This window comes from Panulirus ornatus, chromosome 28 (genome assembly GCF_036320965.1).
Source record: "Panulirus ornatus isolate Po-2019 chromosome 28, ASM3632096v1, whole genome shotgun sequence".
NCBI classification, from domain to species: Eukaryota; Metazoa; Arthropoda; class Malacostraca; order Decapoda; family Palinuridae; genus Panulirus; species Panulirus ornatus.
In genome coordinates this window covers 11,542,501-11,569,547 of record NC_092251.1, presented here as the reverse complement: position 1 = coordinate 11,569,547, position 27,047 = coordinate 11,542,501, and the positions used below count along the sequence as shown (strand labels likewise).

At 42.0% G+C, this 27,047-nt stretch overlaps 1 protein-coding gene across 1 annotated transcript in view; it reads right to left on the bottom strand.

Annotated features, from left to right (window-relative positions):
- LOC139757835 (protein amalgam-like) overlaps nucleotides 1-27,047 on the bottom strand; it is a 65,590-nt gene that overhangs the window by 2,505 nt on the left and 36,038 nt on the right. The window contains exons 2-7 of the mRNA XM_071678726.1: nucleotides 5,636-5,800; nucleotides 4,110-4,483; nucleotides 3,788-3,928; nucleotides 3,250-3,556; nucleotides 2,534-2,676; nucleotides 314-521 (exon numbers count right to left, since the gene is read on the bottom strand). Of these exons, the coding sequence (XP_071534827.1) occupies nucleotides 314-521; nucleotides 2,534-2,676; nucleotides 3,250-3,556; nucleotides 3,788-3,928; nucleotides 4,110-4,483; nucleotides 5,636-5,800 (1,338 nt within the window). The remainder of the gene's footprint in view (nucleotides 1-313; nucleotides 522-2,533; nucleotides 2,677-3,249; nucleotides 3,557-3,787; nucleotides 3,929-4,109; nucleotides 4,484-5,635; nucleotides 5,801-27,047) is intronic.

The following is a 27,047-nucleotide window of genomic DNA, read 5'->3' as shown; positions in this document are numbered from 1 at the left end:
TAAAGGGTTCGGGACTGACAAAGATATAAAGCATCACTTTCAATATACGTTAAATGTTTTTTTACCTTTCAGTATGATCGTTTTGAGAACATTCAATTATTCTATCAGTGTAAAAGCTACTCACTCAATACTGACAGAGAAGCCTTATTCTTTTTTCACGTAGAAGTTTGCAAAGGTACGTGATCATTATCTCTTAGAATTGAAAATAGAATAGTTGTCTAACTTTGCTGGGCACTCGTGAATCTTAATTCTCTTGTAAAGAGACGTCAGCTGACGTTGCTACCCAGGTGGAGGCCTCCGACCTGAGCCTCACCTTTCTTGGTGGAGAAGGAGAAGTTGGCAGACTCAGCAGACCAGCCGTACTTGTTCCTGACCCTGACGACGGCGACGTAATCTGTGGCCACCTCCAGCCCCTCCAGCGTGTAGAACATGGAGTGGCGCCTCAACTCGGTCACCGCCTCGGAGTCTACCTCCCGAGACACGTTCATCCAGGCACCCGATTTCACTCTGCTGCTGTTCGTCTGCAAGAGTAAAGGAAAAAGACGTCAAGTGTACTAGCACCGCTTGCTGTCGGAGATGCGTGTATACTCAGCATCTATACTCAGAGGGAGGAGAGAATTGTCCATGGCGAAGCTGGTGATGTAGGTAGATAATCAATTCATATGTGTGGACAGGAGGTGAGGATAGTGTTCTGGGCTGAGGATAAGTGACGGGGTTTAGGTAGGCGACATGGGTAGGCAGAAAGGTTTAGGGATCAAAAAAGAATTTTGAGCAAACGACAAGAGGTGGTGATAGTCTTGCGTAAGATGAAGAGCGGCAAACCGGCTAGAGTGGAAGGGATTGCAGTTGAATTTCTTAAAAAACGGAGTGAATGTGTATCAATTGTTTAGCTAAGATTTTCGGTATAAAATAGCAAAATACCGTTCTCTTTGAAAGGCTCAAAAGGTTCATAAACCACCCCGTGAATCCGAGAGTAGCTTTAGTGACCTTTAAAAACTTTCATTTGGGGATAACTTAAGCTCTGAAATCCCCAGCGTGATGGACGTGAATTGGCAGTAATAGAAATTACTTGTATAATTGTGGACAGTTTGCTCAATAGGCGAAACCGATTCTAACGGAGCTTCGGAGTTTTCAACCTCTGAACTGGCTCTTGAAATGATGATGCCCGTCAGATGTCGCCTTCGTGGAAGGACACAGCCTTGATCTATTCCATGGATCAATTGATTCTTAGTCTTGATATTTACTTTGTTTAGAGTCGGACCTTCAGGTAATCGATCTGAGTTCGAAAGAAATCATGTTACGGAAGAACATCTCCTTTAAACTACTATAAGGTAACTGAATTAGATTTAGAGATAGGACTATCCTTGACTTCGAAGCTTCGACGGAAACTTTCCACGGATTTTTCGTGGAAATGTAAAGTGACGTTTGGATTAATCATGGTACAGGCTTGCCTACCTGGTGGTTCTGGTTACTCGTGATGAATTTTATACCATCGGGCGATAGTGAGGCCGAGAGAGGGTAATGATGCAATTAGTCTGTTTGTGTGCTGGTTTGTGAGATTTATCGTAATGGTAATTAACTTAGGTTGATTTTATAACTTGAATTGTAGAGAATCTATGGATCAGGATTTTGTTTTCAAGAATCTGTGTGACAAAAATGCTTGGAGAATGAGGAGGCTTCGTCTTTAGCATTCATGGGTCTGGAAAAGCTTACCATAGGGTTCACAGAGATGCTTTGTAGACGATGTTACCAATATGTGATGTGGGAGGAAAGCTGCTAGAAGTAGTGAGGTGGTTCAAGAGAATAAAGCGTACGTGCGAGTCGGAAGAGAGGAGGGTAGGTGTTTCCAGGTAAAGGACGGTCTGCCGCATGAGTGCATGATGTCATCATGATGATCTAATTTGCTTATGGACAGTGTGGGTGAGGGAGGTTTGCAATCTGTTGGGGATGGAGGAGAGGAGCCTGGGAGGTGTATTAATTGGTGTTTGCCGTTGACACACCTCTGGTGGCAGATGGTGGTGAGAAACTACAGGTGATGTCTGGGGGAGTATGTAGAAGGATATATATATATATATATATATATATATATATATATATACATATATATATATATATATATATATATATATATATATATATATATATATATATATATATATATCATAGCCATCCGAATTGAAAGAAAGTAACGTATGAAAAAATAACGCAGCTAATCAGAGCTCCCTGGGTGTCTGTTCACCTGACTCAGAGAGGTAAAATGATCATAGAAGGAGGGAAAGACGAGTTGAGGAAGAGAATTCTACAACTTCTGATGTCTCGCCCATAGCCTTGAGGACTGGTGTGGGAGGTACTTACATGCCACGTCCCCTAGAATTGAGGACTGGTGTGGGAGGTACTCACATGCCACGCCTCCTGGTGTGAGGACTGGTGTGGGATGTACTCACATGCCACGCCTCCTGGTGTGAGGACTGGTGTGGGAGGTCCTTACATGCCACGTCCCCTAGAATTGAGGACTGGTGTGGGAGGTACTCACGTGCCATGCCCCCAGGTGGGTCTTGCGGTACTTGATGAGGAACTCGGTGATGGGGTAGTAGCTCTCTGTCTCCCAGCTGAGGGTGTACCTGGTACTCTCCCCTCCAGTGGGGCTGCTCGTCACATGAGGTGGTTTGGGGAGACCTGGTGAAGGACAGCTCACGTAAACAGCTTTCAGGGAATCTATCAGAATTTGGTTGAGGTAAATATTCCTTTGGATGGGCCAAGACTGCAGAGGGACGTACTTGTATAGACGTACCTGAGGCAAATTAATATAAGGTTTTGGGGAAAGTATTTGCCTAATACTTTTTGCGACATCGCCTCTTTGAAGGGGATTGGAAAAAGGAGTCAAGACAGACATGTCTGGAGATGATCTGAATATCAAGTGTGAAGAAAGTAACATTGCATATGCTAACTTCTCACTGCCTGATGCCTGATCTTATCATCTGCCTATACTTTCCATGAACATGACCACTGCTAAAGAGTATATCTACTTCCCCAGAACATAACTACTGCTAAAGAGTACATCTACTTCCTCAGAGCATAGCCACTGCTAAAGAGTATATCTACTTCCCCAGAACATAACCACTGCTAAAGAGCATATCTACTTCCCCAGAACATAACCACTGCTAAAGAGTATATCTACTTCCCCAGAACCTAACCACTATTAAAGCTTATATCTAAGGTATGTTGCAGGTGTCAGAGATACAACCGTACCTGTCATCTGTATGACAGCGTTCTTTTGGCCGTGGGCGTTCTCAGCGATGCACACATACGCTCCAAAATCCTTTTCCGTGACGTGTTTGATGGTGAGTGTGTGGCGGTGGGCGACTTGTACCTGGGTCAGGTGGGTTTCGTAGGTGGCGTGGGCTTGGGTGGGCTGCTCGGGCAGAAACAGATGGGTGTCCATGAGGGTGTCTGGCAGCGGGTGTCCGTCGCGGGTCCACACCACATTGGGCGGTGGTCGGCCGTGCACCACACATGCCAGCTCAACATTGTCCCCCTCACCCGTCCTCACCACAGACTGCAGAAATAACAATTCTTATCTTCTATAGGAGAGAATATCGTATACTATGCATGCTATCATTAGAATTCTTTATATCATATATATGAACATTCAATCTAGGTGTCATACATTTGTAGAGAACAGAAAAAGGAGTATATTTCCTCTCTAACACAACTCTCGTATTCTTGCTTCTAATCGATACGTTTTTCTGTTACGGAGACACGATATAAGACCAAGCGGGAGATTCACCTGTTGTTTGAAGATCTCTGGCGGGTATTCAACGGTGATGGACATAGCGGCGGAGGCTGGTTCGCCAATGCCGTTGTCAGCTGTACACAGATACATACCCTCCATGTGAAGATCAACGTTCTCCAGCGTCAGCGTGTTGCCCTAAGAAGAATGTATTAGTTCAGCTTCGTGCTTTGGCAAACCTGTCTTAAAACTACTTTAACCTGTTTGAATCAATCCCCATTTTTCACCCGATTGAATCAAGTGCCCTTTTTTAAGATCTTAAAGCTAGTGATTAGATACCCTGCAAGGCTCAGTAATGTGTTAATTCCTTGTTCCTGACCTGTTGGCTGTTTTGTCCCGATGGCAGAGAACCTCCCTGCCGAGACCAGCGAATGATGGGATCGGGGTTGCCTTGCGCCTCGCACACCAGCGTCAGGCTAGTACCTTTAGGCACGTGTTGCTCGGGAGGGCCCATGGCTCTGATGGTGGGTGCGTATTGGACATTCAGCGTGTGCCTCAGCTGTAAAGGAGGATCCGAGTCGAAATGGCAGATGAAAGTGCCGGCGTCGCGTGGACGGGCATGGGAGATGGTGAGACGTGACCCATCCACTGTCATCCGCGGGTTAGGTATCACTCTGTCGCTTCCGACCGACACCAGCTTCTCACTGCCACCGTGAGCTGGTACCTTCTTGATGATCAGTCTCAGCTTCCCTCCTGAGGACCCAAAGGAAAGAGAAAATGCAGCAGTTGGTGACTGAGTTTGGTACAGTGTGTGAAAGGAGGAAATGGAGAGTAAATATGAATAAAAACAAGGTTATTTAGCAAGGTAGAGGGACAGGTTAGTTGGGGGTGTGAGTTTGATTGGAAAAGAAAGAAAAAAGTGAGAAAGACTTTGAACGATCAAGGTTTGAAGAGGCAGGAGGGTGAATAACATGCGCGGGATAAAGTTAATTGGAACGATAAGGTATACAGAGTCGACGTGCTGTCAATGGACTGAACCAGGGCATGTCAAGCGCCCAAGAGAAACCATGGAAAGATCTGTAGGGCCTGGTTGTGGATAGAGGACTGTGGTTTCGATGTATTTCACATGACATAGAGAATGGATGTGAGCGGATGCTGCCTTTCTTCGTCTGTTTCCGGCGCTACCTCGCAGACGCGGAAAACTGAATGTCGCTTGCGACTGCCTCAGTCCCCTTGTCCAGCACTAACCTCCTGCATGCTACTTTACTATGTTGCAGCCAGCGACACTTCCCGTCAGAAAAGGAAGTGCATCTGAACTCCCACCAGAGATGCCATTTAAAATATTACGCTCTTCCGTTCCCTCGAGGGAAAATACACAGTATCTAACTTTGATTTCATGTTAGTTTAAATGCGTTTGTGCACTGCACTTCTACAGTATTTCCAAAGTGTGGTTGGTCTGTGCTCGAACAGTTGCGAAATACCAGTGAGGCCTTGAGTTACGCTGCCTCGGAAGAGGAAAAATACAGATATCAACAGAGGATGAGGAGGAATAAGGCAAATTTGTACAATGTTGTTTTCAGTGAGTTTTCTTGGTGCCTGATGGATACGTAAGCACTCAGTGATGAGCTAACTCTCTGAAGTTTATATCATGGTCTTAGTTCTGATTTCGACTCACCCATCTAATACCAAGTGTACATAGAGCGTCCTTATGGCATATGACAGGGAAAAGGTTATGCATGTTTGCGTCAGATCACTGACGAAAGCCGCTCGAGTCCATTGTTGCCATGCGAAGTGAAATATTCTGATGAGCTTTCCATACAGTGGAAGAAGAGAGAGAGAGAGAGAGAGAGAGAGAGAGAGAGAGAGAGAGAGAGAGAGAGAGAGAGAGAGAGAGGTGAAACCGACCTGGGTTGTCGACGTCGCACGGGATGATGACGGACTGGCCCACCTCCACTGTGAAGGTCTGGGGTCGCGCCAGGAAGGTGGGTGAGCTGAGGCCCTCCTCCTGGTAGTAGTAGTAGTCACGGTACTCGTAGATCCCCAAGTCGTCGTTGTAGGCTTTGGACAGACCTGTGGGAGAAGGACGGAAGGAGTTAGTTTTCACTATGACAAGCCTGATGTGTCTATCTCTATTGTCAGTGTTTCTGCCTCAGTGTGAGTGTGTGATTTGGAATGACCTATCTGTGCTATACGGGGAGGGACTTTGACACTCGTAGGACCCCAGTCGTTTGAAAATTCTCTTTAAGAGGTCTCTCAAATTTCTGTGTGTTGTCTACTTTAACTATTTCTTCTTTTATTCTATTCCATTCATCCACTACTCAAACTATAAAAGTACGTCTTCACATATTTCTTAATAAGTTATCTGATTAATTGCATTTTATGGTCTCTGGTTCTCATCTTCCTTTTTCTCTTGAATAACTTTTCAATATGTTCGAAGTGTTCTAACAACTTAAAAGCTATGATAAGGTCACCTGTCACTCTTCTCTCCTCAAAGGTGGGCAAAGTTAAAACCTCTGACCTTCGCCAGTAACTCATCTCTCTTAATTCTAGGACTATCATTTTTGCTCTCCTCTATATCTTCTATACAAGTTCTATGTGTATTTCTGCAGATTATTTCCTGCTATATAATACGTAACTCGGGCAACTCGTCTTCCGTTAATTGTGGATATTCCTGCGATGAGCGCTACGTGCTATACCCCTTACCTTTTGGCAACACATATTCGTAATGGATACTCTCTCTCTCTCTCTCTCTCTCTCTCTCTCTCTCTCTCTCTCTCTCTCTCTCTCTCTCTCTCTCTCTCTCTCTCTCTCTCTCTCTCTCTCTCTCTCTCTCTCTCTCTCTCTCTCTCTCTCTCTCTCTTTTCACTTACTTCTGGTACTCATGAACCAGCCCGATACAGCACAGCATACTGCTACCGTAGCAAGAATACGTAGCTGGCTGCTGCTGTTCGACCAAACATATCATTATCTCACACCCTCCACACAGAGAGAGAGAGTATATACTGATCCTTTTCTCGGTTTCTTCTTCTTTGACCTGACCCTTACGTCTCAGATCAAAGGCATAATGGTGTTGAGGATGTTGTGAAGATAAGGGCCTTGTGAGGATGGCCATAAACCCGGATCTTAATGGTCAGATCAAAGGACAATGGTGTTGTTGAGGCTGGAGCGAAAAGGGCGTTTGTCGAGGGTGATATATATATATATATATATATATATATATATATATATATATATATATATATATATATATATATCTATATATATATATATATATATATATATATATATATATATATATATATATATATATATATATATATATATATATATATATCTATATATATATATATATATATATATATATATATATATATATATATATATATATATATATATATATATATATATATATATATATATATATATATATATATATATATATATATACTGAGGCTTGTGGTGTTTGCTTTCGTAATGACGATGATGGAGAGAGATGGTGTGGGTGAGATGGAAACTGCATTTGCCTGTGGTGATGGTGTTTCCCATTTTGGATGAATCTCAAATCACCGAAACGGCAGTGTTGACCTTATCTAGTTCAAGTGTCAGTAACACCTTCATGATAGCAGGTTGCAACGGCTAGACTTAATCTATGTTGAGCCACATTAACCACAATAACAACTCTGTCCTTCTTTTATGTTGAGCCACATTAACCACAATAACAGCTCTGTCCTTTCTCTATGTTGAGCCACATTAACCACAATAACAACTTCGTCCTTTCTCTATGTTGAGCCACGTTAACCACAATAACAGCTTCGTCCTTTCTCTATGTTGCGCCACATTAACCACAATAACAGCTCTATCCTTCCTCTATCTTGAGCCACATTAACCACAATAACAGCTCTGTCCTTCCTCTATCTTGAGCCACATTAACCACAATAACAGCTCTGTCCTTCCTCTATGTTGAGCCACATTGACCACAGTAACAGCTCTGTTTGAACCACGACATAATTGAAGACTATAAACTCTTCCCTGCTGCAACTTGCCTTTGAAAACTGTTCGTTCGTGATGAACAACCAAAAGAAACATTAAAAGACCAACGATATTGTTATGAAAATAAATCCATTTAGGTTTGTGTGTGCAAGTTCGCTTGTCATTAAGAGATTATCTTGTCTTACTGAGCATTGATTAAATCCTAATCCATTAATTACAGATTCCACGTTGGCCTTGATGATGCATTTTACATGCTTAGCTCAACTTACCATAACCAAATATCTATTATTTCATCTAAATTCGAAGCATCCTAGTGTACGACCCATCCTAGAAAGTTATAGATAAATCTGCCTTTATTTAGATACATACATAAGGCGAACTGAATAGCCTTTGAAATACCACTATATAGGTGACTGAACTTTGAAAGAACATGGGATAGTTCCTCATTTGTTTTGACATCTAGAAAGAAGCCTCTTAGGAAAGATGTAAAGAAGGTCTTTTGCAGTATAAGATTATTGGAGGACTGGAATACATTGGCTAATGGAACCATGACTGTGTAGCCCATTCATATAAAAGATATAAAACCATGGTGTTGGAGAAGGTTACTTATTTAGTATACTTTGTCGCTGTCTCCCGCGTTGGCGAGGTAGCACAAGGAAACAGACAAGAGAATGGCCCAACCCACCCACATTCACATGAATATACATAAACGCCCACACACACCCACACGCACACATACACACACACACACACACACACACACACACATACACACACACACACACACACACACACACACACATATACATACATATACATATACATACACAGACACATACATATATATACACATGTACATATTCATACATGTTGCCTTTATCCATTCTCGTCGCCACCCCACCACACATGTAATGGCACCCCCCTCTCCCCGCGCGCGCTCAAGGTAACGCTAGGAAAAGACAACAAAGGCCACATTCGTTCACATTCAGTCTCTAGCTGTGGCATTCACTTGCCCTTGTGGACTCAGTTGCCACAAAAAAATGGGTTTCTAGTCTTTATGAATATCATCAATAATTAGTTTCCTGTGTGCCAACCTCTAATTTTTGTATTTCTGATGAGAACTTCTGTTTAACACCTCTTCCCATGATTCCATTGTCTGTTGTGATGTGTATTTTCTCCATATACCTTCGTCCCCTCTGGCTTGTGAAAGCCCATCGGCGTCAAAAAAAAAAAAAGAGGGAGGAAAACTCTAGACAAATTCCACTTCCCAGAGGAGTGTATTAATCACCCTGATTCAGTCCACTGGACAGAAGATTAATTCGAGCTTGAATGGCTGGCAGCCATGTGTAAATGTTTCCCTCTGATTTTCCCGTAACTATGTTGACTCTCGGAAGGAATTTCGCGCAACGTTATGAATTTTGATTCACCATCAGTCAGCCGTGATTATCAAGATGTATCTCTACTTTTATCTGTCATCATGCCCTCTAGAAGGTTGAGGAAGGTGAGGGGGCAGGAACTCTGCAGCCCTTAGGCCCTAAGGTGACCCAGAAGATGGGAGATGAAATTCAAAGATATCAATAAAGTGACCAAACCTCCGCAAGACAATGTGGGAAAAAAAATGGAGAGGTCAGTTTTTTTGAGTCTTTACCTCACAGGAGTCCCCGCCAGCTCCATCTCCGGGCCGGCCTTTGGAGACCATAAAATCCCAGCCCATCCCAAGGGCCAGGGCCAGTGCCCTATTGCTCTGTCCTTCGTAGTGACTAGAGGACTGGAAAGCAAAATGTCATGACGTGTTCTGCCTCGTTGTGTCTACCTGCCTTCTGCCAGGACTTAACGCACCTCCTGGAGGCCGATGGACGATGGAGATGTACTTAGAACTCCTCAGAAGTGCCAGGGACCCCTGTTCCCTCAGCCAAGCGACAACCACAACAACAGCAGCAATAGCACCACCATCACCAGAAACAGAAGACCCCACGAACACAACACCTAGCAGCTACTACAGCAGTAGCAGCAGCACCTTAGAAGCTAAAACAACGACGTAAACCCCACCAGGAACAGTAGCAACAGCACCTTTAGAAGCAACAGCAGCATAAACTGCAGCAGCAGCTTGAAGCAGCAGCACCATTAGAAGCAACCAGGACGTAAGCTCCGCCAGAATCGCTACCACTACCATCATCAGGAACACGGTCAGAAGCAACCACATCGTGGTCCTCAACACCAGCAGCAGCGTCAAAGAGAACCAGTGGCATCAACCCGAGCGAAAGCAAACCCAGACACCACAGGGCAATAGTGCAGCAGGAGGCCTGGCTCACAGTGGTAACCTAACAGTAACAATGCCCATTGTGCAGCGCCCCTGGCACACGACTATACCTCAGGAGCTCCTGGTGTGGAGGGACGACACATCTTTTCCTTCGCGCAAGAAGAAAACGATTTTTTCTCTCCTGTCTCTCTCTTATCCTGCCTTTGAGGATTTGGAATAAATGCATTCAAATAATGATTTCGTACCATATATATATATATATATATATATATATATATATATATATATATATATATATATATATATATATATATATATATATATATATACGTATATATCAATCCCATGATTCTGATAGTCTCATAAATATTCAAAGCAGTAAATAGCATAAAGGAAATTGACTCGTGTTGGTTACAGCGATGGATGTTGCTGTCCAACACAGGCCAAGGCTTCGGTGTTTATGACGAGTAATGCAAAATTGATGCGCGTGGGTTTAACGAACGGTATATGCTGAATTGGCAACTTTGATTAACGACTTCGAATTTTATGTATTCACCGGCAAGCACATAAAACTATGAATTTCTATGCATATAAAAGCATGCGTGCATATTGATAATGCGTCCGTATATGTCGAAAGCATACATATGTATGCACATATATATATATATATATATATATATATATATATATATATATATATATATATATATATATATATATATATATATATATTGGAAAGGATCACAATTTTGCGCGTGATCAAGATATTCCTATGAGTCCACGGGGAAAATGAAACACGAAAAGTTCCCAAGTGCACTTTCGTGTAATAATCACATCATCAGGGGAGACACAAGAGAGAAATATAACAGTCAGTTGATATACATCGAAGAGACGAAGCTAGCACAAGTATATACACACTCAGGTATACACACCCTATCCCTCTTTCAAATACACCATACACAGAACTTTTTGTCTTCGACAGACACACACACAAACACACACACACACACACACACACACACACACACACAGCTCAGCATAGCGTACCCTACAAATAATTCAGCAGGTCCACCATATGCATGAGGGCGTATTCTCACAACTTTGCAGCGATGAAATATTCTGTGAATCATATTCAAGAAACATGTAATAATAACGGGAGAATCAAATTCAGAAAAATCCGTTTAGTGAATATTTCTTTTTTCGAATCATGAGCGGGACTCTATTTTACCCCGTCCGTTTTACTCTCATTTTCTTCTTCAACAAATACAAACTTGCGTGAGAACATTGCATATATTATGACGCTAGTTTTACCTAAGCTGCAACAGTACAGTAATTTTCTTTTGATAATATCTTTTTGTTTCGCGTTGGAAGTGGTCATGGTCTTGTTCCTCCATATCATTTGAGAAAGATCGAAAAATAAAAAAAAGAAATTATTCTTGCAATATGACACTAAAAATAAGTGAAGGGTTTGACAACGCGAATGTAAACTGAACCTTTTCCTACAGTGACGCCACGTCAAACGAACTCATTGCTTCATTTAGACTCGTTCTATGACATCTGATGAACGTAAGACACATACAAGGTATCTGTCATCTGTGTCTCTTTCCACCACTTTCACCACGCTGACCTGTGTGTGTTTATGAGATCATCCGCTGTCGCAAACGGCCTTGAACGGACCCAGGGACCCAGTGGCCTGTTGCTGTTTCACATCCTTCGTAATCCCTTGTATGGCATCAAATGACGACACTTCATAAGCAACACAGTAACCAACAAGGGATAAAGGAATGAACTTTTCAGCTATGACTACCACTTAATACCACTTAAGCCTGAACTCTCTTGAAAATTACCTCATATAAGTGCCTAGTTAGGCAAAAGAAAGCACTGTAGTGTAAAAATCACTTATGTTAAAGGCACTCGTAGTCATCCTGTGAATACCTTAAACATTTTTAATTCATGCTTCTCGTAGACGTAACATCACATATATTCATGGTATTACCGAGGCAGTGTTATCGAGAGGGCCAAAGACAGACGAACACTCAAGGACACAGTCATATGTGACCCATTCGGGGAGCTGGACGGTGCAAGAGAGAAGGCCAAGGATTGTGTAGTGGGAAGTCAAGCGAAAACCTAAGATATCCTCCATTGAACGTACAATGTTCCAATACCATTCGCGGCAACATAGCATCGGAAATGGAGATCATGGAATCAGCTTCAGGAGTGAATAGGAACAAGTGAGACGCAGAATCCGATCGCCTGTAATGGACAGATATTAGCGCCAGAACTTTGGCTTCATTTATGGAATCAGTTTCCATCATCACCACAAACAGTGTCAGAACTCGCCAACTGCAGCTGCGGGGTTTAACCGCGCCACTGGGCGACAGAGTCGTTAAAAGGAGCTGTTGGAAAAGCGAGTGAAGGCTTGTGTCATGAAAGTCAGCAAGTAAACATCTCGATTTCGGGGAAGAGAACAATGGACAGAAACATGTGAAAGCGAGCCGACCCGCTAACTGAATCATTAGCCTTCAGAAACACTCCGAAGGCAACATTTATATATATATATATATATATATATATATATATATATATATATATATATATATATATATATATATATATATATATATATATATATATATAACCGGTACAGTTGTGGTCTTCCTGGTAGTCTAAATGAAAACACGTAATTCACCAGCATTATCAATACATCAACCATGATCATTTCTCTTTTGTCCAGGCTGAGTCGACTACTTTGATGATATGTGCGTAATTAGAATAGAAACAGTGGAAAGAATTGTCTGATACTGAGAAATGGATCTGCATGATCGACTTTCGCAACTTCTTTAGCTCTAACTTCAAGCCATGAACCAACTGATCTAAATGAAATGGAATCGATTAACTATGATTCGCATGTGTTTATCAGACGTCGATACTTCTCTTCACTATTGGTTAAGATATTTGGTCGTCTGGGCTGCTTGTGTTTGTCTGTAGTTTAAGGTGAGAGGTGGTGCAGTAGTACTAGGCCACCGTCATATCATCACCATAGAGACATGAATAGTCATACTCGAAATGGATATCAGTATGAATCCTTTTCCTGTCATTTTGGATGACGAATCGTGACCTTAATTCACAGCATATGTACAACTGCTGCAAAACTCAGTTAATCAAGGATAATCATGAGATTGTAATGGGAAAGAAATGAACTCCTCAATAGCTTCTGTCCTACCCAGGATTAAACCTTTTCCTTACCATGTTGATTGCCTCCTTCAGCACAATGGCTAAATGGTACCAGCACTGAGAACGAAACTACAACCCGTAGTTATGATAAGCTTGGTCTTCTATCCTGCCTGTAAGATTCAAGTCACACTCTCAGACCTGTTACGTCACACCACATTAGGTTGAAGAGTGTATGGCAGTAGCCTTTACACAGATGAAAGGATACGACCCTCCAAGGCGGCTAAAGAATGAGACACAGACTTCTGTATTAGTAAAGAAATATGAGTGAAAGACAGATAAACAGACGTAGCACTTACTTAAGGGGTACCAACGACTGGAGTGTGGTAAAAAGCAGAGCTAACGCGCACCTCAGGAAAACCTAAGAGTGACAAAAGAACGCGTCAAGTGGGCAACGTGTCGTCAAGTGTATTAGGCGAGATGGACGAGATTGTGGTATATTCCTGGACGGAATGCCACTAACCCACATGAAAGTTAAATAAACAAAAGATAGCCACCTCTGAGTACAGGAACACAACAGCCACTGAAGCGCTGGCTCACTATGCAGCACGTCACGAGCAATCCTAATACCCGGATGTGTAGCGTTGGTAAATAAACCTCCCTAGCAGGTGATGAGTTGATGATATATACCTCCCTGGTCATTGGCAAACTCCTTTTGAGGTCCTCCACCAGAAGCAGAACACTACAGAAGTACATGAATAAGAGAAAGAAAGAGAGAGAGAGAGAGAGAATATATCCCTTGTTCCTCCCTGCGGCTTTGGGAATCGTAATCCAAACAGCCTCCGGAATCGGATTAAAGTGAGTGCCTGTTGTTTTGTGAGCTGAGACTTAACAAGATGTGGTCCTAAGTAGCGACTCGACCACCGTTGTCTTAAGTCTCACCAGCTGGTTCTCATGATTCCCAGATATATATATATATATATATATATATATGAAATATATATATATATATGAAATATATATATATATATATATATATATATATATATATATATATATATGAAATATATATATATATATATACACGAACTAAGTGCATATGAACGTGCACCTTCATAGAACGTACAAACCTCCAACAGCCAGGATCGAACCCGGGACCCTTGTGCAACAGGCGGGAGCGTTACCGCTAGGCTATGATCACCCCGAATACATACACACACATATATGTATATATATATATATATATATATATATATATATATATATATATATATATATATATATATATATATATATATATATATATATATATATATATATATATATATATATATATATAATAGACATTAGAAGGAGTGTGAGTTTGAATGAAAAAAAAAAACGGAGAAAGTTGAGAATTTCTTAAGTAGGAGTGGAGATGACATCTAATGGGACCACAAGTGTTGAAGTTAGCAAAGCATAGGGTGGGTTGAGGGATAAGGTCCATGGCAGACTGAGGAGTGTGTGGAGAGAGGGGAAGGTCACTGTCTGGGAGGGAAAAGATGGCTAAGGTTTCTGGTATACTAGTCCTGACGGTGTTGTCTAGATGCAACGTCTGGGTCAAAGGCGTTTGCGGGAAAATATGAGGTGTGACGAGGGTTGATCAAATTAGAAAATGATAGGGTAAGAGAGAGAGAGAGGCGGGGTAGCATGAGGATCATACACGAGAGAACGGAAGAGTTTGTGCTAAAATGAATTGGACGTACGGAGAAGATAAGTGAGGAGGGGATGACTACGAGGGTATGGTTGTTGTAAGTGGAGGGATGTCTAGGAGGAGGAGGAGGAGTTGAAAGAATGGAGTAAAAGCTGCCTTGAGATATTTGGACCAAAGCTTGTCGGAGGGGATGAGGCGTCCATGGAACAGAGCGATTTCATGTACAGGGAAAGACGTGTTTATTCTTTCAGGGGCGGGAGGGAGGACCCAGGATTCTGTCTCTCTCTCTCTCTCTCTCTCTCTCTCTCTCTCTCTCTCTCTCTCTCTCTCTCTCTCTCTCTCTCTCTCTCTCTCTCTCTCTCTCTCTCTCTCTCTCTCTCTCTCTCTCTCTCTCTCCCTCGCTCTCCACCAGCCAAGCCCCCTTCCCTTTGCAAGCTCCTGGCCTCGCTGTGTCACAGAACTTATCATGGCTTTCGTGAGACCTCATCAGCGATGGTGATAAGATTTAAAGAAGTTCTTTCTTGGAAAGGGGAAAGATAATTTTTCCTGTGGTGTGAGAGAGATCGATGTTATTTCTCCTAAGCCACTCTGATACAGTCGTATCTAACTCCCGAGTTGGAAGAATCCCACACCTTCACTTGTTTCCCAGGTCGAGAGCAATGCTTATCTGTTTTTCATCATTCAACTGCATTAGTCACACCTCATCTACAATTGTACTTCAACGTCCATACCTAATATACAAGAATACTGCCTCATCCACTCCTTATCTCTAGTTGTGCAGCTGTATCCTTGTCTAAGTTATGAATATTATGTCGTATCTAGACTTCGCAAATGGCTGTTTTACAGTCGCAAGTCAGTTCATAAACTTACAACCATACCACTCACACGTTTCTGATGATTGCCACAGGCGAGGGCATTGGTCGTAATCATTATCTTCCACAACCATTCCTCACCACACTCATAATATGGGACTATCACCCTTTCTTGATAACTTCAAGATACTACAGTGATGCACATATTGTAGTTTACCATTACCATATCATGCAACGTCCACAGTTACCCCTCACCACACCAACACCTTGACGGGAAACCAAGAGTTTCCACGTAGAGAGATGCTGAAACCACTATCGACCACAACAAACTCTTTCCAGAACCACTGGTTTCCCTTGAATCACTACCAAAAAACGCCGTGAATATCCACAATGAGCGCTTCCTGAAAATCGAGGGATTCCCACGCAAAAACAATATACATACTATACTCGCAAGCAATCACGATAAGGCCTCTCCAAAACCCTGAAATAACACCAATCCACCATGACCTAACCTAAAGAGCTACCACAATTATACGCTGCCGGCAACCCATCGACAAGAACAGTCGTGCGATATCACATAACCCTGGGTCTCCGGCAGCTCTTCAGTGCCCATAACACTAGAACGACTAATGAAATTTGTATATCACTCTAAATAGACGCTCATATCATACTGGGAACGATACATTGCTAGCTTTAGCCTACTTTAAGAGGCCATAATCTGGCCCAAATCCACTACACATGATAACAGGGTGTGTGGGAAGTATCCATACATATTACCTCGACACTGACTTTATACGAAATACCACAATGGGAGATATCTTTAGGAGTTCCAACGAAGGGAGTACAAAGAAAATGGTAAGGTCTTCGGAGTTCCAGTGAAAGGAGGTCAAAGAAAATGGTAGGACTTCGATAATTTTTTTCCTCTGCCAGACGATGAAGATTCTTATTCACCAAATAATACACAATGGTTGTCGAGTATAGCTAGACGATGCAGATGGTTCATGGATGGGATTTTATAACACAAACGAAACGAGGGAAGAACAAGAAGGAAATATCAAGAGAACGAAAGTGCTTTATTAAGTTTAGAACAACAAGTTTCACCTTATATTTTTCTTACACGATAAACATTGCTATATACCTTATTCATTCGATACTGGTATTCAGTGAAAGTCCCTTTAACAAAACCAGGACTTAACAAAAAACTAACTGATAACGCAATGATATACCAAACAAATTGCACCTTAGCCTTAGTGAACATATTCAAGAGATGTTCAATGTAGATCACGAAGACTTACTTTGTAACTACTTGCTGTTTTCGAGAGGAGAGAGAGAGAAAGAAAAAAAGAGAACTGTTTCATTAAACTTGAATTTCATTTCATTGGAACTCGTGATGAAATACCTCCCCGTGGTAATCAAATTCTTTCCTGTCCAAAGCTCCTGTCCCAAAAAGTAGTTCCCATTGGGGCCAGGTCATGATTCTCACAGAAAAGATAGGAAGGGAAGAAGATTGAGAAAGACAATGAGAGAGTTTTTAAGGACCTTGACCGAGAAAGATGGGCCATATGCACAGTGAGAGTACATGTGGTTATAGAACTATCCTCAACACCTGAAGAAGGTGTTAATGATTTTTCGGGTTGATGGATGTTGCTTGACGATGAACAGCCTTAATGATCTTGCCAGTCGATAGACCTAAAGCCCAAATAACCAATACATGGAAATTTAAACTTCCATGTATTGTAATCTACTCTTATATGTTTATCTCTCTCTCTCTCTCTCTCTCTCTCTCTCTATATATATATATATATATATATATATATATATATATATATATATATATATATATATATATATATATATATATATATATATATATATATATATATATATATGTATATATATTATCCCTGGGGATAGGGGAGAAAGAATACTTCCCACGTATTCCCTGCGTGTCGTAGAAGGCGAATAAAAGGGGAGGGAGCTGGGGGCTGGAAGTCCTCCCCTCCAGTTTTTATTTTTCCAAAAGAAGGAACAGAGAAGGGGGCCAAGTGAGGAATGTCTCTCTAAGGCTCAGTCCTCTTCTTAACGCTGCCTCGCTAACGCAGGTTATGGCGAATATGTATGAAAAAAGAATATACATATAATACATCGTTTTATTACCTGGAATAGATTCCTCAAATACATGAGTCACAATGTATCCCCATCCACAACAGTCCTTCATCGGTTCCCTGGTGATTCATAATACAGTATCATGGAATCTTTTCGTGGTAGATTATACGGTAAAATCCCCCCCATTATTTTGATTATAACCCCCTCTGTATCCCTCTCAGAAAATAAGAGAATAGTGTTGAGTTAATGATCCGTAGCTGACCCCGACATAGGTGTATGTTCCCTGCACCCACACACACCATGGACGGATCCGTCACTATTATGTAAACACAAAACTTGTGGGGTCCAAGTAGAAGTCTTCTCTCCACACAGACCGGCAGGTCGGTAGTGCTCTAGTAGTTAGGTGTAATTAACTCAATTTCAAAGTCATTAAGGGGAAATTCTTTTGTAAGTCGGACAGACGTAATGTAGATGGATGTAAGGATACTCCTCTGTTTGGATCACTTAGAAGATAAAGCCAACGACAAGTGTGTTTCGCTGCTTACGTTTCAAAGTGAGTGCTGCTAACGGTACCACCATTTGTTAGTTTTATTTGGCTACCCACGTTTGTCTGGCGTTCGAAAGTGCCTGGGAGTGGCGCAATGGTGTACGGAAACAGAGGCAACACTCAGTGATTTATGGAGTAGACACAAAGTCAGTGTAGCGCGTGATGAGCTGCTATACGTGATGTGTAGCACTGGGGACATAGATGTACGTCGGAATGAAATATAGCAGAGACCAGACGAACTGAGTTCTGCACTTCCCATTGTTCATATCATGTTGAGATCCTTGAAATGAGTTTCTAGCATGTTGCACGATTACTGCACTTGGCAGTTGCAGCTAAACACTGATTACTTGCTAGTGCAACCATGGAGAGATGATCTACTGACCTGATCAAAATAGTGATAGGGACACGAAAGTAAAGCAGAAGGCACCTCCCCACCCAATCTTTCCCTCAGGTTTAACCGCCTTCAGAAAAGAAGGCTTGATGAGGTGAGGATAGTGATACAAGTGTCTATGTGTTAGCAATGGGAGTGATTTGTCCATAACGTCAGTTCGGTGTTCTGCCTAGCTGAAGCCTGTCTCTTAGAGGGTTAACCTTGTAACCCTTCCAACTACTGCACCATCGTTCTCAATTCCACTTTAGCCTAAGTCGTTGAAACTCTGCTCAACTTTCTTAAACCCTTAGAATCTCATTTTCCTTCCTCCAAATTAAGAATATGTCTTTTGCAGCGTAAGATCCGCTGGTGATCTGAGTGACTCACGTTTGGTCCGTCCCTCTCAGGGATTTTAGGGCAATCATTTGTTATGGCTTGCGGTATCTCCAAAGCCCTCGTGAGGATCCAGCTTGTCTTTACCTTTTTTTTAAAACTTCCTTCCTTTAACATTTCTGTTTCTTTCTGTTTTCTCGTGCATGGCTCCTTTCCCAGTGAGTCCACAGTGTGGGTCGTTGATAGAGGCTGCTTCTCTCTCTTATCTTTTCCGTAGTGATGTTCCTCAGTGTCTCGTCCTGTCGCCTACCTTCTGTCTGCCGTCCGTTAATGATCTCTCGTCTTCGTCTTCCAGCGTTATTGACTTTTATACAATGATTCCGCTCCATGTACCTCAACTCTCCCATCCTTCCTGACTCGAAGACTTACGACTTTTTCTGAAATCGAAAAGTGATCCCTGCTCTTAATCCAAACTTGTCCAGCATCGCTGAATGGTATAGCAATAACCATAGTAAGATAAACAATATGAAAATGAATTACCTTTAATATATCTTTCTATTACTCACTCTCCTGTATTTCACAGTCCCTATTGGCAATATCTGGGAAGCTTCCTTAATCTAAATGCCATCGTAAACGTGATCGTGGCTTGGCCGTGGACGCATCATGAATGGCTTCCCATATCACACTGATAACACAAGAGGGACACTAGGCAATGCAGGGTCCTCCCCCATGCTTACACCAGCGATGGGGCAGCACCGCATTTGTAACTGCAAATGTCTGAACAGTAAAGTGGGAAGCCTCCTCGCTTCCCACCGTGTCACAATTATATCCAATGATGATACGATGATTATACCGGAATGATGTCGTCGTTTATCGAGGAATTAAGATAGAGAACAGTTGATTACCTAGTGAGGGCCATTTTGGATCTTGTCCTCTTGACACTGATTAAAGAGTTCTGCCAGAGTGTGCGAACCAATTAGAATTATAGTGTTGTAAGTAATCAACATGGCATTTCCTATTCAGTCTTATCACACTAGATTGCTGGTTATTAGTATCTTATGCCCTCCAATGAGTATGAAAATATAAAAGAGAGATAATTTGGTTATCACTTACTGTTGTAGTTGTGGACAAGCTGTTACCCGTGTGAATATAACTTACTAAAAAACATAAGTTTTGCATATCTGTAATCTAATGCTGCTCAGAACGTTTTCATGGACGATGTATCATACATTTTCTTAGAGTTGCAAAGACCCGGCAAGGGCAAAGTTATGAACTAATCGAAAGCCATCTTGAGTCGAAGACACAATAAGCAACAGAATTATAATTCAGAAATTCAACAGGCCTCTGTTGGTGTTTGTGCACTTGACTCTTAAGGAAGAAAAGGTAATGGGAAAGAGGGAAAGATGAAAAGAGCAAAAGAATTCCACAGCTCGAGGGAGAAAGGAGAAGCTATAACGGTGAATCCTCGAATGGCCGGTCTACGCATAAAAACTAAAGGAAAAAGAAACCAGACGCGTGCCTCGGGTCCAAACCATAGTGGCATGAACACATGCAGGCAGCTAACGAGAGCAGTAGTTGTCCAATGAGCTTTTACTGTAATCTCTCATCATTCGTTAGACCCGATTCAGTTTCGAGTTCACGATCTTCTCCAGGGAGCTTATATGCGTACAGCATCGTCCATCACAATGGCTGTCGGGCAAGCTGATCTGTTTTATAAGTTATACAAGTCATGTCAGGGACAGACGGAGATACTGTTACATTGGTGCATCCACTGATTTGCAAAGGTACTATTTCTCCCCTCACTTGATGACTTCTCGACCGTAATGCAGCGGGATAATACGAGAGGTATATAGGAATTAGAGCATGGATTTGACTGAGTAGCGTATGGCTGTGTATCTCAATAGTGTTCATTCGCGCCCTGTGCATGGAAATGACATCTGTAGGGGAGAGAGAGAGAGAGAGAGAGAGAGAGAGAGAGAGAGAGAGAGAGAGAGAGAGAGAGAGAGAGAGAGAGAGAGAGAGAGAGAGAGAGAGAGAGATCAGAGAACTTGTGGTGGAGTTTTCGGAATTTTTCGCTTTCTAGAAAAGAAAGGGCTTGATACCTAAATTCTTTTCCCTTTTTCTTAGTTACTTCTGTTACTGCTTCTTTTCATCTTTTCTTTTTTTAATTCTGTACTCCTCCTTCCTTCCTGTGAGTGGGAATCAGCATAGACGAATGATAAAGCATACAGTTACCAGAGGGTTTCACAAGGGAGAGGAGGACCTGCGTTATTGGAAACCCCTCCCTGTGTATCATCAGTATTCATATTGTTCTTTCGTCCACGCCTTCGTCGTGTAAGTTTTCATATCATGATTTCAGTCTGTTCTTTGCCGTCTCTTCCTGAGCACTTGAGTTTTTCTTCCTATTCTTTGCTCCTCCTGTTCTCATTATCTAGATCGCTCGACTTCCTCTCTTTGTCTCCCAGCCTCTCGACCACCACTCTCTTATCTCTTGAGTTCTTCTCTCCATCTTTATACTTTCTACCTTTATTCTTTGTATCTTTATACTTTCTACCTACATTCTTTCTCATTCTATACTTTCTGCCTTTTCCACTTTCTATCTTTATACCTTCCACCCTTGTCCTTTCTATCTCCATACTTTCTACTTCTCTAATTTCTGTCTTTATACTTTCAATCTTTATACATTCATCCTTTATACTTTCTACCCTTATAACTTCTATCTTTCTACTTTCATACTTTCTGCCTTTATACTTCATCCACGTGATTTCTTCTGCGCTTCCTCCTAGCGTCTTCAACTCTACCCTCTCTCTCTCTCTCTCTCTCTCTCTCTCTCTCTCTCTCTCTCTCTCTCTCTCTCTCTCTCTCTCTCTCTCTCTCTCTCTCTAACGCCGTCTTAACCTTTCGCCTAATCCTTCCTCTGGACTCCTGAATGCGCCTGACAGAGTGACTTCCTCGCGTTCACACGCCGTCGTCAACACCGAGTGGCTGATAACAAACGTGGGGCAAGACTGATTTTCGCCCTTAATGTTTTTTTTTGTTGTTGTTGTTTCGCTCAGCCACTCACGGGCGAATAAACGGCGGAACCACAGCTGCTGAGTGGCTGGGGCCTTCCCACACACACGGATTTTGTGGTGAGGTTTTACTCGCCAGTCACAGCGAGAGAGTGGCAACCCCACGACCTGGACACGTCATTCTTTAGACTCTTTACTCAGATTATGTCATGTCTTAGACTCTTTACTGAGATATGTGTCATTTTCTAGACTCTACTGAGATGCATGTCATTCAATAGACTCTTTACTGAGATGTATGTCATTTGTTAGACTCTTTACTGAGATGTGTATCATTTTTTAGACTCTTTACTGAGATGCATGTCATTCATTAGACTCTTTACTGAGATGTATGTCATTTGTTAGACTCTTTACTGAGATGTGTGTCATTTTCTAGACTCTTTACTCAGATGTATGTCATTCTTTAGACTCTTTAAGTTAGACTCTTTAGTCAGACTATGTTATTCTTTAGACTCTTTACTGAGATGTATGTCATTCTTTAGACTCTTTAGCTGAGACGTATGTTATTCTTTAGACTCTTTACTGAGATGCATGTCATTCTTTAGACTCTTTACTCATAGGCATGATATAATCAACAAATAGAAACATTAATGAGTTAGAATGATTACCTTCTGTGATCAACAATAGTTTATCCTCAAGTGATCGACACAGAAGTAGACCACCAAACTTAGCACCGTCATTGGAGGAGCAATAACAGCCAATCAGCGTCAAGTATCTGACTGTAACTTCCCGTAATGTCAAAAACAAGTTTACTGCTGCTTAATGGACCGTGTAAGGAGGTGCAGGTCTCTCGTTAGGGCCTGAAATGACGTCTTTGTAGCACGTAAATGCATGACTTAGCTCGTCAAGGCTTTGGGCAGCCCTTTAGGTCTTGGCCTTGTGCGATATGGGAGTACATGGGCGAGCCAGATAATAGTATACTTAATGAGCTATGAAGACGATATCTGTTGGAAGGCAGTAAAGGTATTCTACGTCCCTAACGTATACAGAGGGACAATAGTATGATAAAACAGAAGGTTCCTTCCCACCTACCACTACTTCCGGCACATTAGCTACCTGGAACTAGTCACTGAGGAACACTTACACTGTGGAGAAAGTTTAATGGTATGGAATCTTTATGATACGTAATAAGACTGATTGAAATGGAGAGACTAGTTTGATATCAGGCACCAGATACTCTGAGGAGATGCATTATATCCTTTCACCCGAAAACGAAAATAGGCACCAGATACTCTTGAGGACGATGTACTATATCCTCTCACGAGAATGAAGTTGAGGGACAAGCACTGTACGCTGTCATTCTTCAACAGATGTACACACTGAAGACTGATATCATAACATTATTGTTTCAGCCATGATTTGAATTTAACCATTCACTGATTAGTACTTCAGTCCAATACCTCGTAACTCTGTTGCTATAGAGAATCTTTTGTTATGTCTTATTTCTTATATCTACTTCTTATTCATTTCATACCATTATATCTAGTAAGTGTATGTCTCTCTGATGTGAAGAAATTGTAATGAGTTTTACTGTTACAATCATCTGTTTTTCTGGGGGGTTTTGAGAACTTTTATTCGACTCCTCGAATTTGCTCTTTGCCAAGAGTAAAAATTTCATATCTCCAAGTTTTTTCAAAACAATGATTATATCTGGTTGATGAAATGAGCTTTGCTGCTTTTCTTTGTATTTATTCACCGATAAAGTTTGTCAGCCAGAAATGAAATGTGTATTTTGAACGTAGTCTGTCTGGACTTCCTAGTCTTTTAGTATATATATCAAGCAATAAAACCTAACAGTCTGTCTTGTTTTATCATATATAGACAGACATTACTTACTGTATTTCAGGTCATTCAACTCCAAAAGCGTTCATGACTAGGTAGAATCTATAATCTCTCTCACACTACTGGGTTATCCGAGCAGTCTAAGCACTGGTCCAGGTGTTCCCCACTGAGGCACTAGCCGTAAAAATTCTTGTATAGGAAAACCATCGCGCGGCAGGGAAAATGCCAGCCAGCTGACTCAACTTCTTCCATCTCGATTTTTAGTACCAACTTGTTCCCTGAAGTTTTCGACTGGAAAATATAGGGTAAATATCCCTTCCTGGTGGTGTTATGTCTTCATTATTCAGTCTTTTTGAGAACATTTACCAGAATCGTGTATATCTAGACCCAGAGCCTTAAAGTGCAGGACGTAGCTGGAGTTCCTTGTCTTGCGGTCTTGTATCCCTGTTCACACAAGCTATCTTTACCTCACAAGTGCACTCTATAGCTGCCCCAGGTGCCTCAATGGGAGGAAGGTGAGGGGTGGTATAGAAGCGAGGACGACTCATGGTAAACCATATGGGACTTCATGTCGACTCATCCCACTGATGCTAACGACGTAGGTTGATAAGCAAAATAGCATCACCACTGCGTACGAAGGCTTGATTCATTATCATGACTTATGGGTCAATATGATCTCATGAGCATTATAATCTGATATCTAAAATATGTTGACTAACTACTTGGAAACGTTCAGTTGATTATAAGCTTTGAGTACGATGATTTAAGCTCTTGAGTACGATGATTTAAGCTCTTGAGTACGATGATTTAAGCTCTTGAGTACGATGATTTAAGCTCTTGAGTACGATGATTTAAGCTCTTGAGTACGATGATTTAAACTCTTGAGTACGATGATTTAAGCTCTTGAGTACGATGATTTAAACTCTTGAGTACGATGGTGTAGACCCGTAAAGCACGATGATTCACTCTCTCCATTATGGAAATCTCCTGTCTCTGAGTACAATGATTTAATCTGTTGAGTACGAAGACTCAACCTCCAAAGTACGATGAGTCAACTTCTTGAATAGGATAATTTACTCCACTTTGCACCCTGACTGAAACTTCTTGACTGTGATGGATGAGCGACGTGTGGACAATGACTTAACTTTCAATTACATGACGACTTAACTAGCGAAGGGCCATTCAGTTTGAGTCCGACCCAAGAGTTTATGAATCTCATCCAGTTTTTAGATTCATCTTTTTTTTCAGATGAACAAGCCGTTAACATGTTAACTTCAGCAGCGAGCTATCACTACGTGGCGGCAATGGGATATGGAGGGAAGGAACATACTCCAGGTGATTTCGTCGAACTAGATACACGTATTTGATCTCTTTCCTCCATTCGGCAATCATGGAAGTTCAGGTCTGTTTAATTCCAGGACTGTGACCCCAAGCGACGTCAGACCGAGCCAGTTATACAGCCTGACTGTTGCAAGGGAATTTCCACTATGCAGTTATTATCGAGCCTGTAGCAATTACATTGCGCTGCAACTCTGCAAATTATACGCATGTCCCCTTTACAAATAGCCTGCCCTGGGGGGGCGTATGCTGGCCTTCACTACCTGCGACCTCCTCTCGTGGCCTGCAATGCCTCACTGGCCACAGCCTACATGACGTCCTGCAGCCCCTCATGAACAGCAGTCTTCGTGCTGCATGCTGGTATCCTCTGCTAATATGTAGGATGTTCTCCACTCGCCATAGCCATCGTCCAGTGCAAAAAGGTATTCAGTTATCACTATTGGTAGTCAGCAAGACGAATCTACTTGTCAGTGACAGTGTGACCTACACGAGATATGGAGACTCTGTAGCCCTGTACGACAAACCTGTCGTCCTTGCTACCACCACAACAAGCAGCCTGCACCACGACTTTCAGTCCATACAACCATCTCCACCGGCAGCCTATACCACAGCCTGTAGCAGGTACTATCAGCACTTCTGGCAGCCTCCTGCACCATTGATGGCCTGCCATGCTTACTACCAACACTTATGGTAGCCTGTACCATAGCCTGCCGTCCTTACTACCAATACTTCTGGCAGCCTGCATCAGACTTGCATGCAGTTCTTACAACCACCACTACAGGAAGGCTGTACTTCGGCCTGCTGCCCTTGTTACTGGCACAGCCAATAGCCTGCACCACACACCATAAACAACCATATCTTCATCATACCAAAACGTAAGTATACCACCACCATGTTGTCCTTGTCCTGCATCATAGCCTCCGACATAACACGCCACTGTAAAACCACATAACATTCATCAACATAACACATCACCGATATGCCACTAACACATGACATCAGCAACATGACACACCGTTGACACAACAAGTCACAGACGTAATAAGAAACGTGTAACAAATAAGCAGTGTAGTACGACCCTTGATATAACACATCACAGTGATATTTCTCTAAGAGAACACAACTGGAAGTTACGCAAGAGAAATGAGACGAAGGGATGTGATGGCACATCCCCACAGCAAATGTACTGTGGACTCTTGGAGCAAGCAAAGCGAAGAGGATGGGATACATATGAATACTTTAGTCCAATTACACATAAAAGAACGTATTATGTATGAGTAGTATGATAGTAATGTAAGCTTAAGAGGCATCGTCAAAAAAAAGTACAAATCTTCATTCAAATATGCATGAATACGTAATGACATATGGAAATGAACAAATAGTATTACCTAAACACATGATACACCATCAACATAACCTCTTTACTAATATAAAACATTCTCACTATATCACTTGCGAAACACTGCAGGATCTATCTTCTGAACCCAAAATTACACCGTACTAATTGCTTGATAAACTTTATGCAAAAGTGTTCTCTCTCTCTCTCTCTCTCTCTCTCTCTCTCTCTCTCTCTCTCTCTCTCTCTCTCTCTCTCTCTCTCTCTCTCTCTCTCTCTCTCTCCTGGTTACACTTCGCCTGCATCACTCGACCTGACACGCAGTTATGGTCCCCAGTCATGCATTCTATGATCTATAACATCAAGAGCATCGTAAGGGATTCAATGGATCACTTGGCTTCCAATCTAAAAATCAAATCGTCCTTGAATCCATTCATCCTATGATTGGTCGAGTCCCCATCGCGTTGGCGTAGGGCAAACAACCACGGCGCCTGTGTCTGAGGACCACAGT